This window comes from Notolepis coatsorum, assembly GCF_963971535.1.
Source record: "Notolepis coatsorum genome assembly, chromosome: 6".
Taxonomy (NCBI): domain Eukaryota; kingdom Metazoa; phylum Chordata; class Actinopteri; order Aulopiformes; family Paralepididae; genus Notolepis; species Notolepis coatsorum.
The window spans coordinates 117,188,576-117,214,948 of record NC_140170.1 but is presented as its reverse complement, the minus strand read 5'-3'; the positions used below and the strand labels follow the sequence as shown (position 1 = coordinate 117,214,948).

Here is a 26,373-nt window from a genome sequence, read left to right as displayed (position 1 = left end):
AAGTGCATCAACTGGTAGTCCCAGAGTCACTACAGCGAAGGGTGTATGAGAGCCAGCACGAACATGGGGGGGGGGGCATTTCGGGGAGAGGAGTACCATAGAGATCCTTAGAAGGGGTTACTATTGGCCATTGGCCAACAATGTGTAACGACGTTCAAAGTTGGATCAAGCAGTGTAAAAGGTGCACACTGGCTAAAGATGTTTTCCCCAGGATCCGCGCTCCCATGACGTGTACTAATGTAACTGCCCCATTGGAAGTCCTTGCAATGGATTACACTGTACTAGAAATGTCCACCGGAGGGTATGAGAATGTACTTGTGCTCACGGACATGTTCACTAGGTTTACTGTCGCTGTGGCCACCAAGAATCAAACTGCCAGCACTAAAGCCAGAGCTATCCTGAAGCACTGGTTCGTTTACTATGGGTGTCCGGCCCGGTTGCATTCAGATCAGGGGAGATGTTTTTAAGCCAATGTAATTAAGGAGCTGTGCAAGGTCTATAGCATAGCTAAGAGTCGGACAAGTCCCTACCATCCCCAGGGTAACTCGCAATGCGAGAGGTTCAATAGGACAATGCATGACATGTTGGGGACATTGCCGCCAGAGAAGAAGAGAAATTGGAAAGAGCATTTGCCAGAGTTGGTTATGGCCTATAATAGTTGTGTGCACTCATCCACAGGCTATTCACCCTTCTATCTTATGTTTGGTAGATATGCTAGGTTGCCCACAAGACGACAGGTGAATAGAGACAGACACGAAGGACAGTTGGTGTCAGACTCTGATGTTGCAGGCATTATTTGCATTCCAGCCATTACACTTGTGCCCGACACAGATACAGAGGTGGGGCGTAGGGGAGTAGATGAGTCGGTGCACTTGGAGGAAGATGTAGCTCAGCCTATGGTCGAGGAGACAGAACCGGAGTTAAGAGAAGAGTCAGATGATGCAGACATATCAGGATCAGAGAGTGATAAGTCACCAGAACCCAGACGTTCTCAAAGACAGAATAGGGGTACGATGCCTGTGAGGTACAGAAATGATTATGTTGTGAAGTAAAGTACTAAGAGAGTTAGAACTTGAATGTCAAATGGTTAAGGGAATGTCATGTGAATGTATATTTACTGTTAATGCCATGTTGGTTTTCTTGTTTCTTTTGTGTTTCAGAGATGGAGTGAGTATGCTGGAGATGTCTGATGTATGGCAGGGTTTAGCAGGGTGGAATGTAGGGGATGCAAATAGATGGTTATCCTACCATCGTAATTCTACACATAGTGGAATCATTATGAACAGGTACATGGTCCTATCACAAGCAGGGCGGGAGTTTTCAGAATGGATTACCAGAGTCCCACAGTGACGGGCGTGTCCAGGCAGCGTGAATCCTTTCGGCAACTGGCTTGTCCTTCCGCGTTCCCGTTTGGCGCTCTGATTGGCCAGGTCATGTGACATGAGCGCCAATCGTGGGACGGCAAGTTTTTGCACGGTTAAGCTTAGGCACTCTTTCGAAGTTGGTTAAGGTTAGAGTTTGTCTTAGAGCATGACGGCAAGTTCTTTCGACGGTTAAGCTTAGGCACTCTTTCGAAGTTGGTTAAGGTTAGAGTTTGTCTTAGAGCATGGCGATAGAACGCCAGGTAGTTTGCAGGATGTTCAACGCGGAAATGGGCAAACACGCTATTGGGCGCACATGTCACATGACCTGGCCAATCAGAGCGCCAAACAGGAACGCGGAAGGACAAGCCAGTTGCCGAAATGATACACGCGTCCAGGCATGTTGGAACAAGACGGGATGTTGAGACAAGACGTTGCCCATGAGAGAAGCACGGAAAATACTGTCTCTTCACTACTAGAAGTTGACGTTAAGCCAACACAACTTCTAAGAAGAAGTAACGGACATTAGAACGGACAGTTTAATAACCGTGTGTGGTCGCAGTGTTATAATAACGTGAGTTTTATGCGACAAGTACCCTTGTGTCTGATAGAATATCATGCTAACCACGACAATGGCGGCGTTCGTTTCTGAAAAGTAACATTTGACTGAGAGCGAAAGAGGCTTCGATCGTCAGTGCTGTGAGTTTCAAGAAAGTGAATGACATTGTTGAAGAAAGAAGCAGATGAATATTCTGTGAGAGTTTTGATGGACTTTTAATAAGCTAAAAGTCAGTAGCTATCGCCGAGACTTGCGGTCAGTACGTGAAGTGTTAACGTGAAATGTAGCTTCGCGCCTTGAACGGCATGCGCAGTAAATACCAGTGAGTGCGTTATTGCGATCGTGTTCGTTGATGTTCCTATCGTATCGAGTACAGAAGATGAAAGACAACCTCAGCAAAGACTGAATTGTGCATTCGTTCTGGATTGAAGAAGACGTGGTGCCTGCTGTCCAGGCAGTCCCAGGATCTGAGGGAGACCAGCTACTGTCCATCAACAGCTTAAGACACACTCACACACACACACACTATCCCACACACAAACAGACTGGAATACACGCACACACAAACAGACTGGAACACACGCACACACAAACAGATTGAAACATACGCACATGCTCAGTGACCAAGCAGTCACACACATTATTTAGAACATTAGAGAAAGAACGTTTCCCTGCCATCAGAAGACATCTTCCAGCGACTCAGCTCATCCCATATGCAGTCTACAGGAGTGGTAATTGTATCAAACCTGTACCAAACCTTTTGCAGTTGTAACCAACTGAGGTATTGTGTTAAAGTGATAGTTAACTGTATCAAACCCATGTCAATTGTAGAAGACTGAATTAATGCGTTAACCCTTAGTTTAGTGGGTGACAGATATCCCGTTTATATCCAGAGTGAATACTCTCTCTGGGAAGTTATAAGTGAACTGTCATAATCATATGCAACTATCATAAGTGAACTGCCACAAGTAACTGTTACAGGTGAACTGTCCTCATATTGGGATATATAGAAATGTACACTGTGAATCCGCTTTTGAAGTACAAATAACTATTCAGGTTATGTGTACTCTGTGAATCATTTGAAGAAGAGGTAATAACTAATAGATTGGGTATTGGTTATATTGTGAAATGAAGAGAATGTTGTTGCTGTGAAAGTGAATTGTTATATTGTTTTGTTTTGAAATAATTGTCCTTGAAAGAAAGTTGTCCAGCAGAAGGAAGGACAGAGAGAGAGAGAGAATACTTAAATGAAAATAAATATTTATTTTGTTTTGACAAAATGAATCAACTTCTCAGGTGTTCTTTAGTAATGGTTTACCTTGGAGTAGGGGCGTCTCACCTATCGTGCTAGAATTGGGGAGGGAGGGTTTATGTTTCAGCTAAAGCTGTTGAGAGTTGAGCATAATTGTACACTTCAGGTTGCCACTGTGTCAGAGTTAAACCCTGAAGCCCACCTCATCATATCTATTTATATTCATACTAACTGTAGAGTAGGGCGGGATAGTTACAAACATACTTACACACGTAGGTAGTGAGGCTAATTGTATTGGGGACGGGGACTTAGCTCCTTTCGTTGTCTCGATCTTCCAAGGTAAGAACACACCATATTAACGCCTACAAGGGTGGGCATACTTACCCCCGCTACATTTTGAAACACCCAAACACAACAGCTAACCACCAAACTGCGGGCCAGGCTACGTCTGTTTAAAATACGCGTCCACCCGAAGCCCACGGCTCTGTTTCATAAGCGAAAGCTTGACGCCTGTCATGTTTTCACCTTATCACGTAAAGCAACACACAGACGGGGTGGAGAGAGGGGCAGCGCCCTTGGTCATAAGCTAATGTACATTGCTTTTGCAAGCTAAATAATAGCAACAACACCAATCGCGGATTCAGGGTCTACGTTTGTATAAAAAAAAACACGTTCCAACTGTAAGGCAGGCGAGAGGTAGGGGGGAACAGAGCCCAGCTCTTTCGTTACCCCACACTCTACGTTCGAGGTATACACAACACATTCAGTGAAAGGTTTACACATTGCTTTAATAAAAAACCCAGGGTCTCTCCATTGAAGGGAACATAGTTGTTTTCTCTGGGGGGGGAAAGAGGGTTTAGGTGTAAGAGAGGGAAAACAACAGGGGGAGAGGTAAGGAAGAAAGGGGGAAAAGCGTTTCCCATGTAACGGTGGTGATGCCATTTCCACAGAAAATAGCAACACAAAAACGAACACTTTGACGCATGCCTGTAGCAAAAAACACTTCCTGAAGTGAAAGAACGGGAAGGCGGATGTACGGTCACACCCCTCGCATATAGGCAGACAGGGGCGTGGCCGGGCAAGTGAAGTGCATGTAGTAGAATCTTTCAAGTAACGGATATACTCTAAGTATATTTTCCACAGAGCAGAGCGCGGAGCTAATACAAAATGTAACTGGTCAGCCCTTGAAATTTGCTACAGTAGGCTTCAGGAAGGGGGTTATGGACGAGGGAAGCCAGTTGGCTGTAGGGAAGAGCTTATGGGCAGAGCGCACGCTGGGCAGAGCGCACGCTGATACAAAGTAGTGTTATCTGTGATGTGTGACAGGAGACTGGGGTAAAGGAATTGTTGTTCCGACATTGAAACCGTGTGCGTGTACAGTCTTTCCAATTCCACACACAACAAAATATACATACAGAAACCAACTAAACAAGACTCAAAATAGGCAGAGGCAAAGCAGTTGACAGTATAAAAAAAGATAACAATTATTTGTGATGTCATGCAACAGACAATAGAAAAATAAATAATAGATGGATGAAATCCATCCTACTGTACCAAAAATAAAAACACAATTTACTTAACCTGGTAACACGGGTGGAATGCTTACATCTGGGGCAATCACTTGGACCAGTAGACCAAACCCTGACACAGCGAGCTAACACTACGGCCTACAGACAACATAAGAGGAGCATGAATTTACAGTGGCCAACACATACCTTAACAGCAGTAGGTTGAGACATCTCACTGGTGTACTGAACTCTTAACTCTACAAGTTAAGGGCACTTCCTCGTAGCATGAGGCAGTCAACTCACAAACAGTGCACAGGTCACCAGAAACACTTGATAGAATGGCACAATCATATGCTTTATAGAACTGTGCTGAGGTTGACATACCAGGAGAAGCATCTCACCAAAAACAGATACCAGGCAGTGGATGAGACCAGAGAAGGTTTCAGAGGCAACAGGCTGTCTTTATAGAGTGACATGTAATGATAAACACCTGTTGTACCGGAGTAAGTTGGGTGACTTCCTAAAGGGCTTGAGGCCATGTCCACACGAATCCGGATCTTTTGCAAAACGCACATTTTCTTCCACGTTTGGGCCTTTCATCCACACGTAAACGGCATGCACACTCATGCAGCTCATAATGTGTATACCCTGCAGTTATTCAATGAGAGCAAGTCCACCTGATTCCTCTATGATTCCATCAAAAGGAATATATTTTTAGAAAGATCAAATGATATGCAAACATTGTTGTACATATCAAGCATGACAGAAGCAAAGCTGTGACCAGGATGGCCAAAAACAAGATGATATTTTTATTTATTTCAGCTGACCAAATTATGAACTCATCAAAATATCAATTGCAATATCAACTCCACATCAAAGTCAAATTGATCTTTAAAAATGCTACATTAAAAATAACTTAACCATACTGAAAAACAAACGTATTTGCTCTGGGTGCACTGTGGTGTAGGTGTTTATTTCAGGGCTTGTACAGACTGAAGCATGGCCCCACATGGAGGACTTAACCACAACAGCAGGAACCACACGCTGCTTAAGAAGATTATGTGATTCATCATAAATATCATGCAGTGAAACGGTGGGTTCACACTCAAAATGATGACTGAAACTATTACAAGCTTCTATTATCAAATTAATACAGTTTACTTCATTCAAATGAACCAAAAGATGTATTCTTTCCCCTGGATGAACTGGAAAGACTCGACTGCCAAAGAGGAAGTGAGTGTCATCACACTAATCAGGAAGATGTTTTGTCTTCCTGTGAACAATGCTTTTCCGGTTTTCCTGCTTAATTGCTAAGTTCAATCAAAAGACACCAAAATGCAGAAATGAATGTGACCTCATAGTAAAACCAGAAAAGCGAGATTCAAATAGAAATTAAAAAAGAGTCGTGACTTGGTCCAAAGGCAGATGGTGGAAAATATACAATCATTTTGTTCATGGGCACATAATCTCTTTCTTTTTTTCCTTCTCTCACTCTGTCTCTCTCCCTCCATGTCTCTCTTTCACCCCCCCCCCCCCCCTCTCTCTTTCTGATCTGAACATCTTGTAAGGCGGAATGTTGATGTTATGGCTCACTGCTGTGTTTGGCATCAGGCCCTTCCCCACTTTCCTATTGGCTCACATACAACTGGCAACCAATCACAATGCAGGTGGTTGTCCTATTAGTGTGCCATGCTCCCAGCATGGGCAGCAGACACAGCAGAGACAACACACACTTCTCTTCCTCCTCACAGCAAGACTCTCCTGTTGGTAAGTGATGACTGATTGTAATCTCTGCATATGTCCTCATCTGCTGGTCTCTTCTAGTTGGTTTCAACAACTTGGAATGCCTGGAATGTTGACATTCTTTAAACCATACCTGTAACCTCTAGATTTGACCATGATCAATTGGTAATGATTTGAGGCAATGTAGATGTATAAATGTAGAGTACTTTGCATGGGTGCACTCAGCATACATACAGGATATTAGAGCAAAGTCAATGTAGGAAACATAAATGTTTTACAGATATGGTCCAGTTACTCTGGCCTCTCTTAAATATTATAGACGGAGGGGTTTATGGGCCATCTGGTCGACTTAAGTTGATAGTTATTGTATTTTGAACTTTAAGTTAACACATGGAGGGTAAAGTACAAGAATGAGAGGGGAATGAGAGGGTTATATGATAAGGAGAGTACATCAGCATTACAAGATAATGGAAGCGGTTTCAAAATATCAACAAACTCATGTTTAAACGTGATAAATACAGTTGCTAAACCAGAATGTAATAAGAGATGCGCTGGCAACCACTGAATGAAAGACTATGTGCTTGTCATTCGATGTTAACATACGATACTACTGATAAGAGGGCTGTAGGAGTGTTGTTATTGTCTGGTTAGTCCTTTTTAATTTAGCTCAGGACCTTAACTCAGGACCTGGATTTTCTTCAGGTTTGAGTGACGAACAAACATTTTGGTGGTTGTATCAAGAAATAATGTGAACTGGTTCTAACTTCTATGGAAAGTGAATAGACCCCCTGCAGGTGTACTAAGTGTAAACAGATGGGTGACATTGGTAGACCAAAAAAACATGTATATACAGACATGTTCATGCTGAAAGTTAGACTCAAAGTTAGACTCAAACGTATTCATGAGACTTAAAGACTGAGGTGTTCAAGTGAAGTTCAAAAAAAGGTTGCCAGATGTGGATTCTTAAAAAGAGCCTCACATGTTAAGAAACCACATCTGGCACTAGTTTCAAGTTACAACCTTTTTTTGAACTTCACTTGAACACCTCAGTCTTTAAGTCTCATGAATACATTTACAATACTATAGAATGCTGAACACCTTTTTTATGTTCGTTTTAGCTTCAACGGCTAGTTAGGCAGTAGGCCTACTGACAGAATCCACCTTGTATGGTTCCTATACTTTTAATTCTAGCAGATGGCTTTCCCCTCAAAATAAGCCCCCTGACCCGCTTGAACAACAAGGCAGCCAATGTACTGTCATCCTAAAGGAAACTGTGTGTAAAGTCTAATAATTTTTTACAAACACAGCATGCTTTGAATTATTTACATGTAGACTCTTGGTAAAAGGATATACCTGTATGAAGTTTCTAACATAGCAAGCTGAAAACAAAGCAGCAATTAAATGTTTTGAGGTACTTTAGATTGTCTCTTCTGGAGAACCAATATGGATGTTGTCTGACTCGATGAATGTTTCCAGTGGTGGAAAGTAACCAATTGTGTTTACTCAAGTTCAAGTTCACGTTTGTTTATTATTTGTCACAACAAAATACAGAATACTTTATGGTGAAATGCTTGTTTCTGTTTCTCAAGTACTGTACTTAAGTACAATTTCGAGCTACTTGTACTTTACGTGAGTATTTTTATTTTAGGGAACTTTATACTTTTACTCCACTACATTTAAATGGGAATATATTGTAACCTTTTAATCAGAGCAGCATAACTGGACCACATACCGCTTTAACATGACCTATAGAAGTCAATGGATCAAGGGTTGAATGCTTCCAAGCATTGGAATACACAAACGTCACGTAGAATGTGTACTTTTACTTTAGATACTTAAGTACATTTAATAGCAAATACTTCTCTACTTTTACTTAAGTACAATTTGAATGGAGGACTTTTATTTTTACCAGAGTAGTCGTTTATGTGGGTATTTCTACTTTTTGTTAAAACTATAAAAATTTACTAAATTGGCGGCTAGGTGGCACAGTGGGCAAGGCGCTCGCCACCAACGCAGGATATGCTGGGTTCGAGCCCAGCTCTCAGCGTTGCTACCAGCTTGGCTGGTCGTTTATACTAATACAATTGGCAGTATTAGGGGGTGGGAAGCTGGTGGGTGGGGATCGGACGTTGTGGACAGCGACTCCTACAGGTCGGTTGGTGCGCCTGCGCAGTAGAATCAGGAAGTGACGGGGGCGGCGTGTCCCTCTCACGCAGACCCCCGACGCTGAGAGATCGCGCTGTGCAGGTGAAAAGATGCGACGGCTGCCTCCTCGAGTACCGGAGGGGACACGTGATGCAAGGCTTCGTCCACATTGCAGCCGGCTTGTGGGAGGTATGGCCTAACAGCGTTCGAGACAGGGGAGGGTAGTATTGGACAACACGAAATTGGGGAAGGGAGAGAAAGATTTTTTTTTTTAAATAACAAACTTAAGCACAGTCTCGACGGAGCACACAGAGAGGCTGCCGGATAGTGCGGCGCCATTTTATTAGAGCTACTTTATCATTGATTCTACTGCCACTGCATCCACCACACCGATATTGTGATTATAGTATTGTAAATTAATTATATAAAATATTTACATTGCTATGCTGCTAATTCTTTAAATCTTATTAATAATATTTTACTGCCTTTTTTATACTACTTTAAGTTGACTGTGCTGTTAGGCAAAGGAGCCAATGACTAGACATTTCACTCCTTTATGCTGTAACAGGACTAGACGATGTGACAATAAAACTGATTCTGGTTGGCCAGATTCTCCCGTCCCATAGGTGAAGATGAATCAATCAATCCATTATTAGCACAATTCATACATAGAATGTAATTTAAAGTGATTAACAGAATACAAAAAAAATTAAGACATGATGATGAAACAAGTAAGACAAAGATAAATAAAATAAGTATATAAGATTCAAGAAAACATAATGGAAATGTTTGTTTCGCTTGTGCTGGGCTCGTCAAACACAAATCAAAACAAATAACTCCAAATGAGTCTGAGAAAAGTGCAAAACAAGAATTTAAAACAGATTAAAAAGAGAAGTGGTCAGGTGCTGATGCAATGTGCTGAATTACATTAACACCTGTATTGTCCTTTGGTTTGGTGATATTGCAATTGAAATGAGACATTTCTTAAAACTGTTCAGGCACCATAAGGAGTGAGTGAGAAGTGTCCTCTACTGTCTTGGTGGCCATTGTTATGACTGCATTGTGTGGTGTGTTCACAAGACACTTTCCATCAGTGCCTTACTGACAGAGCCTCCTCAGCAAAATGGCTAAATAATTAACTAATGCAATTTAAAGTGAATCTGAATGAAAACATGAAATAAATTATATAAGACTAAAACAATTTCATAAGATTAAAGGATGTATGTGTATATAACAATTGTATATGACTCCCTTGAATCTGTGAAACATGTTTGTTATTAATATTATTATTTTATATTTGTTTCAAATAAACAAGTCTAAATCTATTATTTATTTTCCAGCACCTCCGTTTTTGGTGGTTGTAGCACACACAATTCTAAATGAATTATTCCCATTCTTGCCTGGCTACCACACACACCAAAGAATAAAAATGAATGAAAAGAGTTCAGCCCACTACCAGATGGCCTGAGGAATCTAGTGGTCATGCATGTTAAAAGCAGACATGTGCTCTGGTGCAGAATTGTCTTCAGCTAGACATTTCTAAAGCAGCCTACTACACAACTTTAACAAAAAAAACATCAGCGCACTGTGCTGTTCACCTAACACAACTCAATCATGGATATTGAAGTTGTTGTGGTTTCACACTACAACATGACTGATCAGCCAGGTTTACACACTACAAGATCTTTCACCAGGAGGAATCCCTGACGAGTCTGATGTTGGAGACACATGAGAAGTGACACAGGTTTTGATCATGGAGGTATTTGTCAGAGGAATACACTGGAGAAAGCGCAAGGCAAGGTTTTAGTGAAGTGTCTTTATTTTCTTGTCCGGGTCTCATTTTCCCCATGGGCTGTATAATAGGTTATTTCCCAGATCTTCGCCCATCCCCCCTTTTTAAAAATGAATCACAACTAATAGAGACACTCTAATAACACTGCAGGGTCATCACACATTGCAATAGGCTGAACAGTTGAATAATTTTCTTGTTCCGATGTCAGACAAACGGCCAATAAATTGACAGCTTTTCAAGACAGTTTCTTCATTTTGTTTGGATCCCTCTAGTTCAAAGTCAATCAACCACAGCAGAATGCCATCTTTCTCTCTCATGTCTCACAACGCTCTCATTGGCTGTAGCTCATTGCCTGTCCCCGACAGCGTCCAGATATTTAACATGCTAGATCGGACATTATTACGTTACCATTGACTATTCTAAAGTGCTCGTTGTCTTGTCAATGAAACATAATATGAAACGGTAGCCAAAGTAACAAAGAGGTTTAATTATAATTACCATGGTTTTCAAACGTGCCGGGATAACATCAAAAGTATAACAAACAAGAACAGGACTGTGCAGACAGGATCAGCCACACACACAGGGGAGAACAGAGCACATATGCACAAGGGGACGACGAGACAAGAAACACCTGGGCTGATTACAAATGGATTGATTGATTGATTGAACATTTTATTAACAGATTGCAGAATGGGTACAATGCAGTACAGCTCAATACACACAATTGTTAAGGGGATGCAGACCAGAGAAAGACTTTTGTCTTGTTTACATCAGGGTCCCCCATTTTCAATTCATCATCATAATAATAATAATGGATACACCTGGGGGGGAAACGACAAAGAACTACAAGACCAGAACAGGGGACTACAACCAGACATTACACATCACACTGGGGAACACCTGATCAGGGTACAAACACACCCACACGTAACAGACATTAAAGATTTAAACTGTCCAAAGGATACTAAAGTATTGGGTTTTAATGTACATTTCAAGATGTTCCACGTACCAAGGCACAGAAGTTAAAAGGAGATTTCCCAAGTTCAGTGTGTGGGATGTAAGTGTAAGCCAATCACTGGAGAGAATATGATATATATATATAATAAAGGTCCAGTGGACCAGTCCAATAATGAAGTGATATAAGGGAAGATCTCCAACAATGGCTTTATAAAACAAATGCCACTGCAAATCACGTCTCTCTGCCAGAGAGGACCACCCAACCATATTGTACAAGATCCAATGGTGAGTATTATCACCAGTGATATATCTGAGGGCTGAGTGATATACAGAATTCAAGTAGCAGGTCTATAAATCACAACTCCAATAATTGTTGTGAAGCTGGTTCTGTTCTTGTACAAAAAGGCCATTTTTGGCTGCAGTTTACTGGTAAGATTGTGTATGATATTTAAATGTACATTTATCATCAAGGCAGATGGCAAGATATTTGTATTCTGTAACTCTCTCAATGTCAGACAAATTTAGTCAATATATATATGCAATTTATTCAGTTTTATTTGCAGTAAATAAGCACATTTTGCTAGACAGGATAGTTTGGAGATTGGTTGATAATTATTTAGCTCACTCCTATTTCCACCTCATGTAATGGAGATACATGAGCAGTTTTCCAGGTACTAGAAACTATGCCTATTGACAGAGAAATATTAAAAAATAATGGATGTGTTATTTGCTCTGTAATTAATGGAGCAGATGGCCTGCTGAAGAAAGAAAGGAGACCATTTATTTCCAGTTGAATCCCCACAAGTGTCTGGCAAGTGACCACGCTCTGTTCCTTTCCTTAGATAAAGATGCCAATTGGAGTGTAAACCAAGTGGTTAATCTATCTCTTATTCTAAATGTTTTTAAGGTGTATGTAATGATTGTGAGAATTATCTGTTGCCAATCCAGTACAAAACTGAGTGCAATGAAAGTTCTGTCAGGAATCACTCATGTAATTAGTGCATTTATTATAATAAATGGCAACAGCAACACAGTTGGTCTTGGTGGTATGGTTCTACTCTTAGTTGTGCTCCCTGCTGCAAGAGGTTAAATCATAACACCGAAGATGAAGCACAGGTGGAGGCTGGGGTGGTGGTGGAGGCTGGGGTGGTGGTGGTGGTGGAGGCTGGGGTGGTGGAGAGTGAAACCCGTATTCAGGTTACAGCAGCAGCAATTGGCACAACATCAGCATACACAGGGCTAGATCCACAAATAATGGATTGCACCGAGCAAGTTGCACCCTCATTATGAATTGAAAATGGGGGACCCTGATGTAAACGAGACGAAAGTCTTTCTCTGGTCTGCATCCCCTTAACAATTGTGTGTATTGAGCCGTACTGTATTTTACCCATTCTGCAATCTGTTAATAAAAATGTCATTCAATCGATCTGCACGGTGATTCATTGAATGAACATTTTATTAACAGATTGCAGAATGGGTACAATACAGTACGGCTCAATACACACAATTGCTAAGGGGATTGTTAACAGAACTCAGTTTACGGCGACAATAATGTGGTCAAGAGGCATGGTTTCTATCTTGTGCCTGAACTGGCGTGGCTTCTTTTATTCACATATAAGCAGCAGTTGTACAACTCTTCTCTCTCTGAGAGACGTTGGAGGAGAGAACGAAACGGGTGGGCACCAAGGACGCGAGAAGTGGGGGTGCGACGGGTGCTCCAGCACCCCCTGCTGGCGGGGAGGGTAACTGCAACTGCATGGTGGTTTTGGCCTTTATTCCATTGGAATACCGACGCTACTCAATGTCATAGAGCGGAACGGCACTGCAGATTTACCCTATTCTTGGAATTCATTGCCAGATCCATAGGGGCGCTGTCTCGATAATGCAGTGTTATTAAAACAGCGTGTAGCCGACTCATGAACCGGTTGGGATTCGAATAGACGCGGCCTGGAAGCGTCAACGCAGAACTGGAAATCCGTTGGTAAAATAAATAGCGGCCTGGAATAGTTTTTGTTTTGGGACAATTCGCAGTAAAGGAATATATCTGTCGCCGATGTTGTATGCAGGAACGAATTGCAGAGAGGGAGGACTGACTGAAGTGGAGAGTGTGTTTACTTGTGTCTCAGAAAAGAAATGTCTCATCCGATTTCTTTAATAATAATAACCTGGACTTGCTGCAGCATATGCATCAGGATATTCTGGACTCACTGGACATTAATGTTGTCATGAAGGAGTTTATTTCCACCACTCCTGAACGCAAGACCACCTTCTGTGTTTTACTGTCTTCGGAATAGGTAATGTGTGTTATTATCGCTCCTGCAGCGATTGTTGTTGCGACAGTGACACACACACACACACACACACACAGATCCTGTGCGGTGTGCGAAACGAAAGTCCAAGCGATAGTTGTTGCCGCTTGCGTCTTATCGACAATAAATCTTCGTCTGATTAGAGAAAAAACTGCTGCATTTCGTGTGTGAACTGTCCACATGTTGGTGTTCAAGTTTGTCTGTTGTAGTGTAAAATATTGATCTTTCAAATGAATGGAAAATCACGAATGATGCGCTTCGCGCATGCATTTAATATGACGTTATTATTATTTATCTCCGACTCCCGCACCCCCAAGTCTGACCCACTTCTCGCGTCCTTGGTGGGCACCTTTCCTTTTATAGTTGCCCTAAGGTAAAATACATGGGTGGCTCCGCCCAGAGCGCCCTCCAGTGGGGACAGATATATATGCAACAAGGCAATCACTGGTGGAGACAATAGACCTATCTCAAAGTTAGACAGTTACTAACAATACTATACAGAGTCTCTGATCTCAACAGGGATGCAGACCAGAGAAAGACTTTCGTCTTGTTTACATCAGGGTCCCCCATTTTCAATTCATAATGACTTGTAAGTAAGTGTGCAACTTGCTCCGTGCAATCCATTCTTTGTGGATCTAGCCCAGAGTGTGTGGATGTCACCATCAAATTGGTGTAGGTGGGAGGATGGAATGTCAGCTAAGCTGTCACAGCGCCCACGCATGACTTAGAGTGTCCTGCCAGAACTCGCTTCCACCGCTTCTTTTTCCAGTTGTTATGGCAGCCACCCTCTGCTTTGTTCTACTGCTATGTAGACAACATGCTAGAAAGAAAAACAAGTACATTATCATTTTACACTCTTTGCTTGGTCAAATATTACCTAATCATGTATACCATTTTGAGGGTTTGTCCCTTCCTACTGTGAAGGGTTATACTTTGCATATCATTTTCATTTGAAAGATTCACCACCTGTCAACCCATTCTTTTGCGATCTTAATTTAACAGCCGTCCAACATGTTCTGACATGTAGAGAGTCTCCCTTTCTTCCTTATTAGTCTAAATGCTACCTTGGTGGGGAGCATGTCTATGTTCCCCGGGGTCCTATGTTCCCCGGGTTCTATGTTCCCCGCTTTGATTGATTGAAAATTTTAGACCACCAGCCCTGATTCCAAACTCTAACCTTAACCAGTTCGAAACAAGGCGGACATTAATAATTAATAAAATAATAAAAATGTATCGGGGAACATAGGACCCGGGGAACATAGGGATGATCCCCCTTGGTGTAGGGCAGGGGGCTCTTTATGTTCACACTAAATATGGAATGCATACCCCTAGGGCTGGGAGGTATAGGCTACTGAGCTACAACAATTTGGTTGAGTTTTACAATAATACTCGTAACTTATATTAAGTCATACATTTTTTGTATTAAACATAGTACATTTAAGCAGTGTTTGAGAAGGAAATTGGATTTTAATAATCGTGAATGAAAATTGCACCATGATAAATCTGCTACCAAAAACACAACATAAAGTTTGTATTTGGGGGGGGGGGGGGGGGGGGTCTGTTTAAATTTAGCATTAGCTTTCTGGTAGCACATCATAGTAAACTAGATTGACATTGAAATATCACATCAATAAATGAGGTCTCTACTGGATTTACTGTAATGGGATGCCCCGATCGATCGGCCACCGATCGTTATCGGCCGATAATCAGTATGAATATGCGATCGGTTTTTCGCCGATCATCAAAACCGATCGATGACACGGAAAACTTTCTCTGCGGAGTTCTCACTCGCTCACAGCCACACTCTGCTGCTCCACGTCTTGCCCCTCCGTGTGTTGCTTTTTAACAGCGGAGGAGTGCAAGAATGTGACAATGTGACCATGTGACCGCGGCAGCGCGAGAGAGCGGCAGTGCGGAAATAGGCTGTCTATTGCCATTCTCTAAGACAAACGCTAACCTTAACCAGCTCCTTAACAGCGCCTAAACTTAACCCTTCTAACCTTCACCAACTCCGAAACAATGCCTAACCTTAACCTTAACCATGCCTAACCTTAACCTTAACCATAGAAAGAATATTACCATTCTCTAAGACAAACTCTAACCTTAACCAGCTCCTTAACAGCGCCTAAACTTAACTCTTCTAACCTTAACCAACTCCGAAACAATGCCTAACCTTAACCTTAACCATGCCTAACCTTAACCGGCGAAAGAATACACGTTAAAACAAAAAAAAAAAATTGATGGGATTCGGACCGCAGGATCGCAGGACCGCAGCGCTGCCAGGTGAGCTAAGCTTCTAATGAAAATCATGGCGGATTACGGCTACATAATGCCGCAAGCTCTGCCGCTGCCGCGCCTGCCGCGGGGCGTGTCGCAGCCAATCAGGGAAAACGCGGAAGCACTCAGCAGCACTCCTCCGCTGTTAATAAGCAATAGGCTGCCCCTCCTTCTCATCCTCCTCCCCCTCCCAGACCCGTGTCATGTTGTCAACAAACCCTTCGACAAGAGTCGAGTGGATGAGCACAGCAGAGCTCCTCTTTCAACATAACTGAAGCATTAAACAAAATGGCCCAGTCATCTATTCACTTTTGTTTAATACACGAGGCGTTGTCTAATGTTATCAGCTATTGATGGCTCCTGCAACCAACGTGACAGTTTGGCATTCGTTTTCGCAAGCGCTGGCTAGCGTTGGCTAACTAGCTATTGCCCGTGAGCTAACGTTAGCTACCGAGCTAGCGTTACTGTTTAAACAAAACTACGCGGTCAACTATTCACTTTAGTTTAATACATGATGAGGCGTTGTCTAACTGGCTAGCTACGGATAGCTCCTGATATCAACAAATGCGCATTTCAGTTTAAGAATGATAGGAATGCGCCAGCATGAGACCTCCGTTAGCATAGGTAGCTAACATTAGCTCACGTTAGATCATTGTTAGATCACAACGAAATGATCCAGTAAACTAAATAGTTAACTTTATTTTAATACATGATGCATTGTCTAACGTCATCTAGCCGGCTAGCAGTAGCTACAGATAGCTCCTGATATCAATGTCTTATAACATAATTGACATTCGTTTTTGCAGCTGAACATTGGCTAATTAGCTATCATGCTTCATAACACATTTCAGACCCTGTTGAACTATCGCTCTGACTCAATAGTATCCATCTGCAGAACGTCAGCCCCAGCACTCTCAGGCCCCACGCTGAATGTGATTTGACCAAAGCAGAGTATACACACAGACAGTGGAGCTGTTTGCAGATAGCGAGCATTTTGACTTGTTGCGTGGTAGCGATGTCTCGCAGACAATACAACTACAAGTATAATTATATAATATATATATTTTATAAAAAAAAGTTTTATTTTATATAAAATAAAATAAAATTGTAATCAAAAACGATCGGTATCGGCCGATATGGCTCAAGACGATCGGTGATCGGTATCGGTGGCAAAAAACGTGATCGGGGCGTAAATAAACTGCTGTTTTTCTATTAGTGAGTATAATTCTGTGACATTTTATGATTTACAACTACCTAGGCCTAGGGCATGTGTAACTATCGCTTTTATTTTAGTAATGTGTAAATCACAACTTGGTCGGAATTTACGTTCTAACTAGGCTAAGTTTGAATTTCCACACACAGCTGGTGCAACAGTGTCTGTTCAGCTAGTAACAGACGGCCTGCTCCGTCGCCCCGTGTCACATGCAAATATATACATGGATTGATGCATTCATAAAGTGTGCTTTGTTCCATGACCCTCTCTGTCCATCCAATACATTAATCAGTGGTCCAATGGAAGTCACTCTTCAATTTTGATAAATGTGCATGTATTAGATTTGAACAGGATTGTCTACCTAGCTTGTTTAGTAGTCAACGTATGGTAAAAAGCAGGATACGGAGAGAAACATACCATGTTAGAAATGATGTAGTACACAGCAGGTGCTAAGAAAGATTAATCATCATTCAACAAAACCTAGACGGGGAGGTCAGCTACAGTGGGCAAGGAGCAAGAGCGGACCATACTTGTTGTGGCAGGAAAATCATCTGCAGCAGTAGAGGGACTGGACAGAGATAAACAAGGCAGGGAACACCTAACATAGAGAGGCAGGACTTCTACTCGGCTCAGCTGCTCATAAACACAGGTGGCAACTGGCAATAGGATGTTGGACAGACTGGGCAAGGGGTTATTTAAAAGTGTTGCCACCAAACTGCTGTGTCTTCCATGTATTGTTAATTCATTACCAGCTTTGTGGAGATATAGAATATTTCCTTAAGCATTTACATTACATTCTTTATTATTTAAGTCCTACAGTTAAATGTGCTCATATCCCTGTAAAAGTACTGTAGTAATTGGAGTTTTGGTGTGTGACAGTTGTGATGTTGAGAAATAATTCCTTGAGGGGGTGACCTGGCAAATAGAGATGGATATAAATCGCATCACTTGTTGGAACATGACAGTTTCATGATCTAACAGTTTATAATTACTATCATTAATATAATTGTGATGGGATCAAAGGAGGCAGAGGCAAAACATGCTTGAAACTGACCAAACCGGTCTTATACTCAACAGAAAGGTACAAAAACACTTAACATGCAAATCAAATACAGGTCTTTCCTTGACCAAAATCATGAAACAAACTGAAAACCAAAACCAAAGTCATTTAAAGAAACCCGAGCCAATAGAGCTTACCTGGGACACCTGCAGCTGGAGCAGCAACCTGCTGGGCTGCTGGGGCTGAGATGCAGGTTACAGGGGCTTCAACCTCCTGTTGCTGCTGGGAGACAGGTTACAGGGTCTGGGATGCAGGCTACAGGGGCTTCAACCTGCTGGGCTGCTGGGAGAGAGGTTAGGTCTGGGATGCAGGCTACAGGGGCTTCAACCTGCTGGGCTGCTGGGAGACAGGTTACAGGGTCTGGGATGCAGGCTACAGGGGCTTCAACCTGCTGGGCTGCTGGGAGAGAGGTTAGGTCTGGGATGCAGGCTACAGGGGCTTCAACCTGCTGGGCTGCTGGGAGACAGGTTACAGGGGCTGGGGTGCAGGCTACAGGGGCTTCAACCTGCTGGGCTGCTGGGAGACAGGTTACAGGGTCTGGGGTGCAGGCTACAGGGGTTTCAACCTGCTGGGCTGCTGGGAGACAGGTTACAGGTGCTGGGGTGCAGGCTACAGGGGCTTCAACCTGCTGGGCTGCTGGGACAGGTTACAGGGGCTGGAGGGGCCATCATCATAAGGCTGCCTGGCACTGGGCGGGCCCCAGGGCTGGCTGTGATGGCGACTGCACTGGAACTGGCTGTGCTGGTGATGTCTACTGGGGCATTGGGACGACGGGATGGGTTAAGCGCAGAGCTCAATCGCATCGGCGACCCTGAGAAACACAATGCATGTGTGTGTGCCGCCCATTGCATGTCCCATGTCGTTGCATGCCGAATAAAGACGTCTCTAAAGAGGTCCTGCATTATTATTATTATTAATTATTATTATTATTATTATTATTATTATTATTATTATTATTATTATTATTATTATTATTATTATTATTATTATTATTATTATTATTATTATTATTATTATTATAGTGCCAGCTCGCAACTGAAAACCAAACCCATTTAAAGAAACCTGAAGCCAATAGAGCAGCACACCTCTCCTTTGATGAGGTGACTCAGGTACAGTGGCCAACGCCTTGGCATCACCTTGGCATTGGGAGCCACTTGTCTGAAGCCACTTCTGGCTTCAGAATGTTGTTTTTTAGACGAAGTCATGAAACTTGCCCAGCATTTGAATAATGATGATTGCATATGAATCATTCAATTCAAGCAAAATAATGTAAAGACATACAACATCATTTGCAGGATAACTATTATTTGTTACGTTCATTAAAATATTGAAAAAGGTGGATTTATGTAAAGAATAATTGTCTGATTCCCATGCAAGAACACACACACAATGAATATGTAATGAAACACCCATGCCAGGCAAACGCAGAAAGTGCTAAATGCCTTGTACTCTCCCTAAATGCTCCCATCGTCTACTTTCCCTCTACACTTTGTGTTCAAAATGTTGACACATGAAAGGAAGGGGGGCTGGCCCCCTAATTGAGGAGTGAAAGGTAGACGATACTTACCCCTCACATGCCTGTCATGAAGCTCTTGTACAGTAAGCTCTTTCTTGCACGCAAGGCAGATGATGGCTGCAGGATGAAGTCATCAATACTCTGGGCCGCTGAGGTGTTTTCCTCACAGAACTGAAAGGAAGGAGCAAGAGGACACTGATGCTTTGAGCTTCAATCTGACTCAGCACTGCCCAATATAGTGTCTGGGGGCCAAGGATGGTACTCCAAAAAGTACTTTTGGGTCCTCCAAAGAATTCCAGACATGGTATCTATTTTGATGCTGTTTGATTATATTTCAGGAGTAATTCTGAGATAACTTGTGTATTACAAGGCAGCTTAGTAAACCCATGATGATATAAGACCCAATAAAGCGAATTGCTTGTTGCAATTCGAATTAATCAATGTCCAGCCACTTGAGGCCTGATGTTAAATTATCCATCAGACAGCCCAATGAAGATCGAACATGAACATGTAAAGGGTATGATTGTGCACCAAGCCACATTTAAACATAAATACACCAACGAGAAATCAATGTGTGCTAATTGGATGTAGTTTCACATGTTTAATTGTGTCTTGCTGCCCTACTTATACAAAATCTGGATACATCTTACCTGAATTGGGACTAATGGCATTATACAGATGAGTGGTCGCTCAAATGATAGATTACTCAAACTCTATTGAAATAAAAGTACTGTTCATATAATAACAAGTTAAGCTGTTACTAGTAAGCCAAATCAAATATGAATGGATGGCTGTTGTCTATTCAGAGGTTTGCTGAGGTATACCCAGCTCTTTCTGATTTACAGTGTCCACTTTTCAGTCTTAATAGATTTTGATCACACATCCGCAGCAGTAGGCTATAGCTCAACTATCCCTGCTGAGTGCTAAGTCTTGGTGACACATAATGGTATACAGGAGAAGCCTGCTTTCTAGGCACCAGCACACTGTCTTAACGTTCCTAATGTGTTAGAAATCTGCACAAACCTTCTTTGTTGGTGGGTAAAATTTTACCAATGTTTTAACTTGGTACAAAACGCTCCACTGTTTTTTGTTTTCTTTACCTCATAACTGACTTATTATCATTCATAACCATACAATGACTTACTTTTTTTGTTATGGTTCCAAGACTATTATTTACCTTACTCATTTTCAGTAATACATTTTTTTTTATAAAAAAAGTCTAAATTCACTCATTATGTCTTATATTGAATACAGTGACTATAATAGACTAATGTTCGTTTTTTTATTTTAATAACTACATTAGTAACCATAATGCTGTGTTATGGGTCAAAATGTACCCGCATACATCTATGTTAGAAAAAAGGATAAAAGGCTTTAGTTTTTTTTTGTGCCTAAAATCTTTGTCTTGAACATGAGGCCCTGAGAGGCCCTGGCCTCATTCTGATTCTGTTCTTAGTTTGTGTTCTGCCTTGGGTTTCATAAGGGATCGAGGACCATGACATATATAAGGGATTGGATCGAGGACCATGACATGTATAAGGGATCGAGGACCATGACATGTATAAGGGATCGAGGACCATGAAATATATAAGGGATCGAGGACCATGACATATATAAGCGATCGAGGACCATGACATATTGCCATGTTTTGACATGAAGACCTCCTGTTGAGCTTCTGTCTCATTACATTTACATTTAGTCATTTAGCTGACGCTTTTATCCAAAGCGACTTACAAGTTCTGTACGACAAGTCATCAGGAAGGGCACAACTCTTATCAGCTGAGTAACAATGTTCATCAAAGTGTTGAGTGCTACAGTGTAGGTTAGTTTATTAGGACAAGTGCATGACAGTAAGGTTAGTTAGGGTTAGATATTTAAATTTTTTCAGATAATGGTTGAAGAAGTGCGTCTTTAGTCGACAGCGAAAGTTTGGACGGGTTTCGGCTGTCCTAACTGGGGTGGGCAGTTCATTCCACCATTGTGGGGCAAGGACTGAGAAAAGGCGGCTTCTCCTTGATGAGCCTCCCGGAGCTCGGATAGGAGTGGGTCTGAGGCGGCCAGAAGATGCAGAGCGTAGGGGTATTTTTTTTCTATTTGATATTTTTTTTTCTATTTTTTTAGACATTACAGTAGACAATACGAACGTGACATACATACACCTATCGACAAAACAAACCAAACAAAAAAAAACAGACCAACACCAAAAAATATGTAGAAAGAAATATATATATATAATAATGGTAAAAAATGATTTTTTTTTATTTATTAATTAAATAAAAAAGATATATATATATAAATAAATAAAAAAAGATAAAAAAAAAAGTTCTCAGAGTATTTCGTGTTACAGAGTCGTTCCTATACAGTGTCCTTGTTTCAGGAGTTGAGAGACGTAGTCAACCGTTCCACATACGAGATAAAGGGTTGCCACACCACATCAAATTTCCCACTTGATCCCCATAAAGCATATTTAATCTTTTCAACTTTTAAATGGTACATTACATCGCAAATCCACCTGCCAAATGAGGGAGGATGTTCATCTTTCCAGTTCATAAGAATGAGACGTCTTGCTAGAAGGGAGGAGTAAGTGATGCACTTCAGTTTTGCTTTTGGTAGATGTAAGTCGTCGGAAAGAACACCAAAAAAAACCAGGAAGTGACACGGTTCCAGTACCCGACCTGCCAGGTCTGAGTAGAGCTTAAATATGGACAACCAGAAGTCTGCTAGGCTAGCCTAGGACATGACCAAAATGTGTGATACAGACTGGCCGGGGCTTGTTTGCATCTGTTACTAGTAGGGCTAACCTCAGGGAAAATTTGACAGTTTGAGTTTGGATATATCATATGTAGCCGATGTACTATCTTAAATTGAATAAGCCTGTGTCTTGCACAGATAGATGAAGCGTGATTTTTTTTTTTTTTTTTATTCTTGACCACACCTCTTCTGATCTTTCAAAGTCCTTTTCCCAGTGCCACCTTTATTATTGAGAGTGATGAGTCCTCCATCTCGAATATGTTCATATAAAGCTTAGACATAGGTCCCTTGAGCTCAGGTTTTATCTCCAGGATTGAGTCCAGTGATGTATCTGGAGGCAGGGATGGAAATGTAGTGGATTGACTACGTATAAAGTTTCTAACTTGTAGGTAACGAAAGAAGTGGTGTGATGGCAAATCATACTTGTTCTTAATTTGTTCAAATGACATAAATATGTTGCTTTCATAGAGCAGTCTCGTGTTCAAAACTCCCTTTTTGAACCACTGATCAAATACGTTATCTAGGAGGGAGGCTGGAAACGGATGATTCGCTGCAATTGGAGCATAAGTAGACATAGAGATTAAACCATAACTTTTTCTAAATTGGGACCAAAATGTTCAGGGAGTGTAACACTACAGGATTTAGACAGGGCTGAGGAGGTTACAGGGGAATTGAAGAGCACAAAAGAGCGGAGAGTGAAATGCGGGCGGTAGAACTAGCTTCGATGTGTAACCAGGCAGGAACATCCGGGGCAGATGTATCATGTAGCCAGAACAGTAAACTTCTAATAGCGTAGGGGTCTTGAGGGTGTGTAGTTAGAGACCATTGACCGGAGGTAGGCGGGAGCGGTTCCCTTTGCCGCACGGTATGCCAGGTCGAGGGCCTTGAAGCGGATTCGTGCAGCAATGGGGAGCCAGTGCAGGTCCCTAAGAAGTGGGGTGACATGGGCCGACTTCGGTAGGTTTGAGATCAGGCGGGCCGCTGCGTTCTGAATGAGTTGAAGAGGCTTGGTGGCAGTGGCTGGGAGGCCAGCAAGCAGTGCGTTGCAGTAGTCGAGGCGGGAGATGACTGTTGATTGGACAAGGAGTTGGGTGGCTTTGTCAATGTCAGGAAGGGGCGGATCCTTCTGACGTTGCTCAGGAGGAATCTGCAGGTTCTGGTTGTCGCTGCGATGTGAGCGGAGAAGTTCAACTGGTCATCGAGGACAACACCAAGGTTCTTGGCAGTCGGGGACGCGGTCACAGCTGCATTCTCGACTGTGATGGAAAGGTCCTGCGAGGGACGCAAGGTCATTAGGTTTCACCTCCTCATCAGATGTGTCTTCATCATGATCAGGAATCATCCTCATCCTCAGACACATCCTCCTCAATCTCTATTTGTCTGCTCTCTCTTCCATATCATTGTCATGATCAAATATATGACCAAAAGCGGTGAATCATGTTGGAATAGACGGATGCTGCTGCAGAATGAAACTGACATAAACTCAAACAAGTCTTATTTATAGATACCAATCGTGCGATAAATCTGTGTAATGTTGTTCATGCGACTGAAAATTTATTTCTGAGAATTTATTTCCCCATGATGCTGTATGTGGGCATAATATTGTGAAGGGGAGGAGTTGTTAAAGATACCAATGTTGCAATAAAGCTGTGTAATGTTGTTCATGCCACTCCCTCACAATATGATATTGTGCTTGTCTGCGTAAAATATAATTGTTCACGTGAGGAGTTGTGATGACAGAGCAAGGAGTAGTTGTTAAGGCTGGGACATTAGTCTGGCACACCCAGTGAATGACTGCTATGTAATGGTTTTTCTGGCTGTGTTACAAATTTGTTTTATTTAATTAGATTCATACAACACTAGATTAATGAATTAACCTTTTTTGACCCTAAGAAAATATGCTTTGCACCGTGACCATAAAAAAACAGGTGCACAATTCAAATCTCATGATTTGATTCAATTTCAATATTTGGGGTCACGATTCGATAAATCGATTCTCTATTCAATACATAGAATTGTTGTTTTGAGTTACTTTTCCAATTTGACTGCGGTAGACAAAAAATACCACAATGATAAAATGTAGTCCCTGTTCCACACAATGTGAAAATCTGCATAAAATATATACCTAGGTAAATGGAATATTGCTCCACTTCTACAAGGGCTATTTGCATATTCTTGGTATCTAAGTACATCTATGGACCTCAGGGAATGTATTCAGTGTCAGAAATATTGTGTCTATTACTAGGCTTGCTTAAATTGTGATGAAACAAAGGAGAATATGAATTATGATTTTTCTTTGCATCTTTGACAGTGAATAACACCATGATAATAATGACCAAACTTAAAAAACTGCCACTGATCTCGTTCAGTACCCTCTTGAGATCATGTGTACAAAAGAATCGAAGGAAATTAATAAAGGGAAGCTGATAAAACCGAAGGTTCTGTAGATAGAGTACTGAATTCTCCCATCCGGACCAATGCAATTTGAAATATTATTATAGAATAGATTCTTATACATTACCTTATTACAGACAATTCGCACATTTATATATATACATATATTATCTTTCAAATGCCCGAGTTCAATTTGGATTTAGTATCACCAGGCGTGCATAAGAACAGATAATTATATCTACTGTAATCTAGTGTACTTTTTTATTTCCCCCACAGTGCAACCGTTTTGAAACTAATTTCAGATCGAATTGTTCCTACATGCTAACAATAGGGAGGAGAAACTAACTGCGTTTCAATATTTGTCAAAAACGTTACCTTTTGTGGCTTATTATCGCGAATCATAACAGTTATGATATGATTCATTCAGAACGCTGAACTTTGAACCCCCACACTATGTGACAGGAAGTGTAGTTCGAAAAGATTCCAACGCTTGTCGACAGCTATGCATGTCCTCTACAAAATGGCCGCAAAAAGACTACAATTCCCATGGTTCAAAATGTCCATTTCCGTTTCCGGCTTGGATAGACGATCGAAAATCGAAAACTTTAAACTATCTAATGGCACTTTTAACTTATTCCTAAACTAACGTATTGATGATAATATACATTCTACATGCTTTTGTGACATGTTAGTGATGTTAATACTTGAAAACGTTTGATAAAAAAAATCGCAAAAAAATATGCAACACTGAAAAATATTGATCTATTACCATAATGTCATTTTGGGGTCGGTACCGACCCTAAGGGGTGGAACAGGTTTGTAAACCTTGAGTAAGATTTATTTTCCATTTAGACATATTTATAGCAACATAAATGCAAGAATTTTTATAAAATACATTGCACACAACAGCCATACATACATATTGACAGCACATAATATAGCCTAACATAAAACAGAATGCATTAAAGGAGGTTAAAATAATAGTTTTCTTAAACTCAAAGAGTCCAAATTCAGGAGCTTGTTAGCTGCAACTGGCTCGCTGATAACAAACTATCATTACACCTGGGTAAAAACAGATTTATATATATATATATTATATCTGATCAAATAACAAACTCAGCAAGACCGACGGCTTCTCAGTTACAGTGGGTGACTATTGTCACAAGGAAAGATGAAATTACATACCTGGGTTCCATCCTAGAGGCAAATCTTTCCTGTGACAAAATGGCATCAAATGTAATCAAAAAAGTCAACCAACAAACTAGATTCCTGTACAGGATCTCCTCTCTGGTAAACAAGAATAGCCTGAAGACTCTGGCAGGAGCACTCATTCAAGGGTACTATGACTATGCTCGCACCTCATGGTACCAAAGCACCTCAAAGGTGCTAAAAACAAGATTACAAACATCACAAAACAAACTAGTCAGACTACTACTTGACCTTACTCCTAGAACCCACCTCACCCCTGCCCACGTTGACTACATAGGATGGCTTAGAGTAGACGACAAGAGTACAGCAACTTGCAATGGGCCTGGT

The 26,373-nt window shown here is 41.5% G+C and overlaps 1 protein-coding gene across 1 annotated transcript in view; it reads left to right on the top strand.

Annotated features, from left to right (window-relative positions):
• Positions 1-6,374: 6,374 nt before the first annotated feature.
• The window catches only part of dnase1l4.1 (deoxyribonuclease 1 like 4, tandem duplicate 1), a 32,753-nt gene continuing 12,754 nt past the window's right edge, over positions 6,375-26,373 (top strand). The window contains exon 1 of the mRNA XM_084317391.1: positions 6,375-6,447. Coding sequence (XP_084173517.1) covers positions 6,381-6,447 — 67 coding nt within the window. The 5' untranslated portion in view covers positions 6,375-6,380. The remainder of the gene's footprint in view (positions 6,448-26,373) is intronic.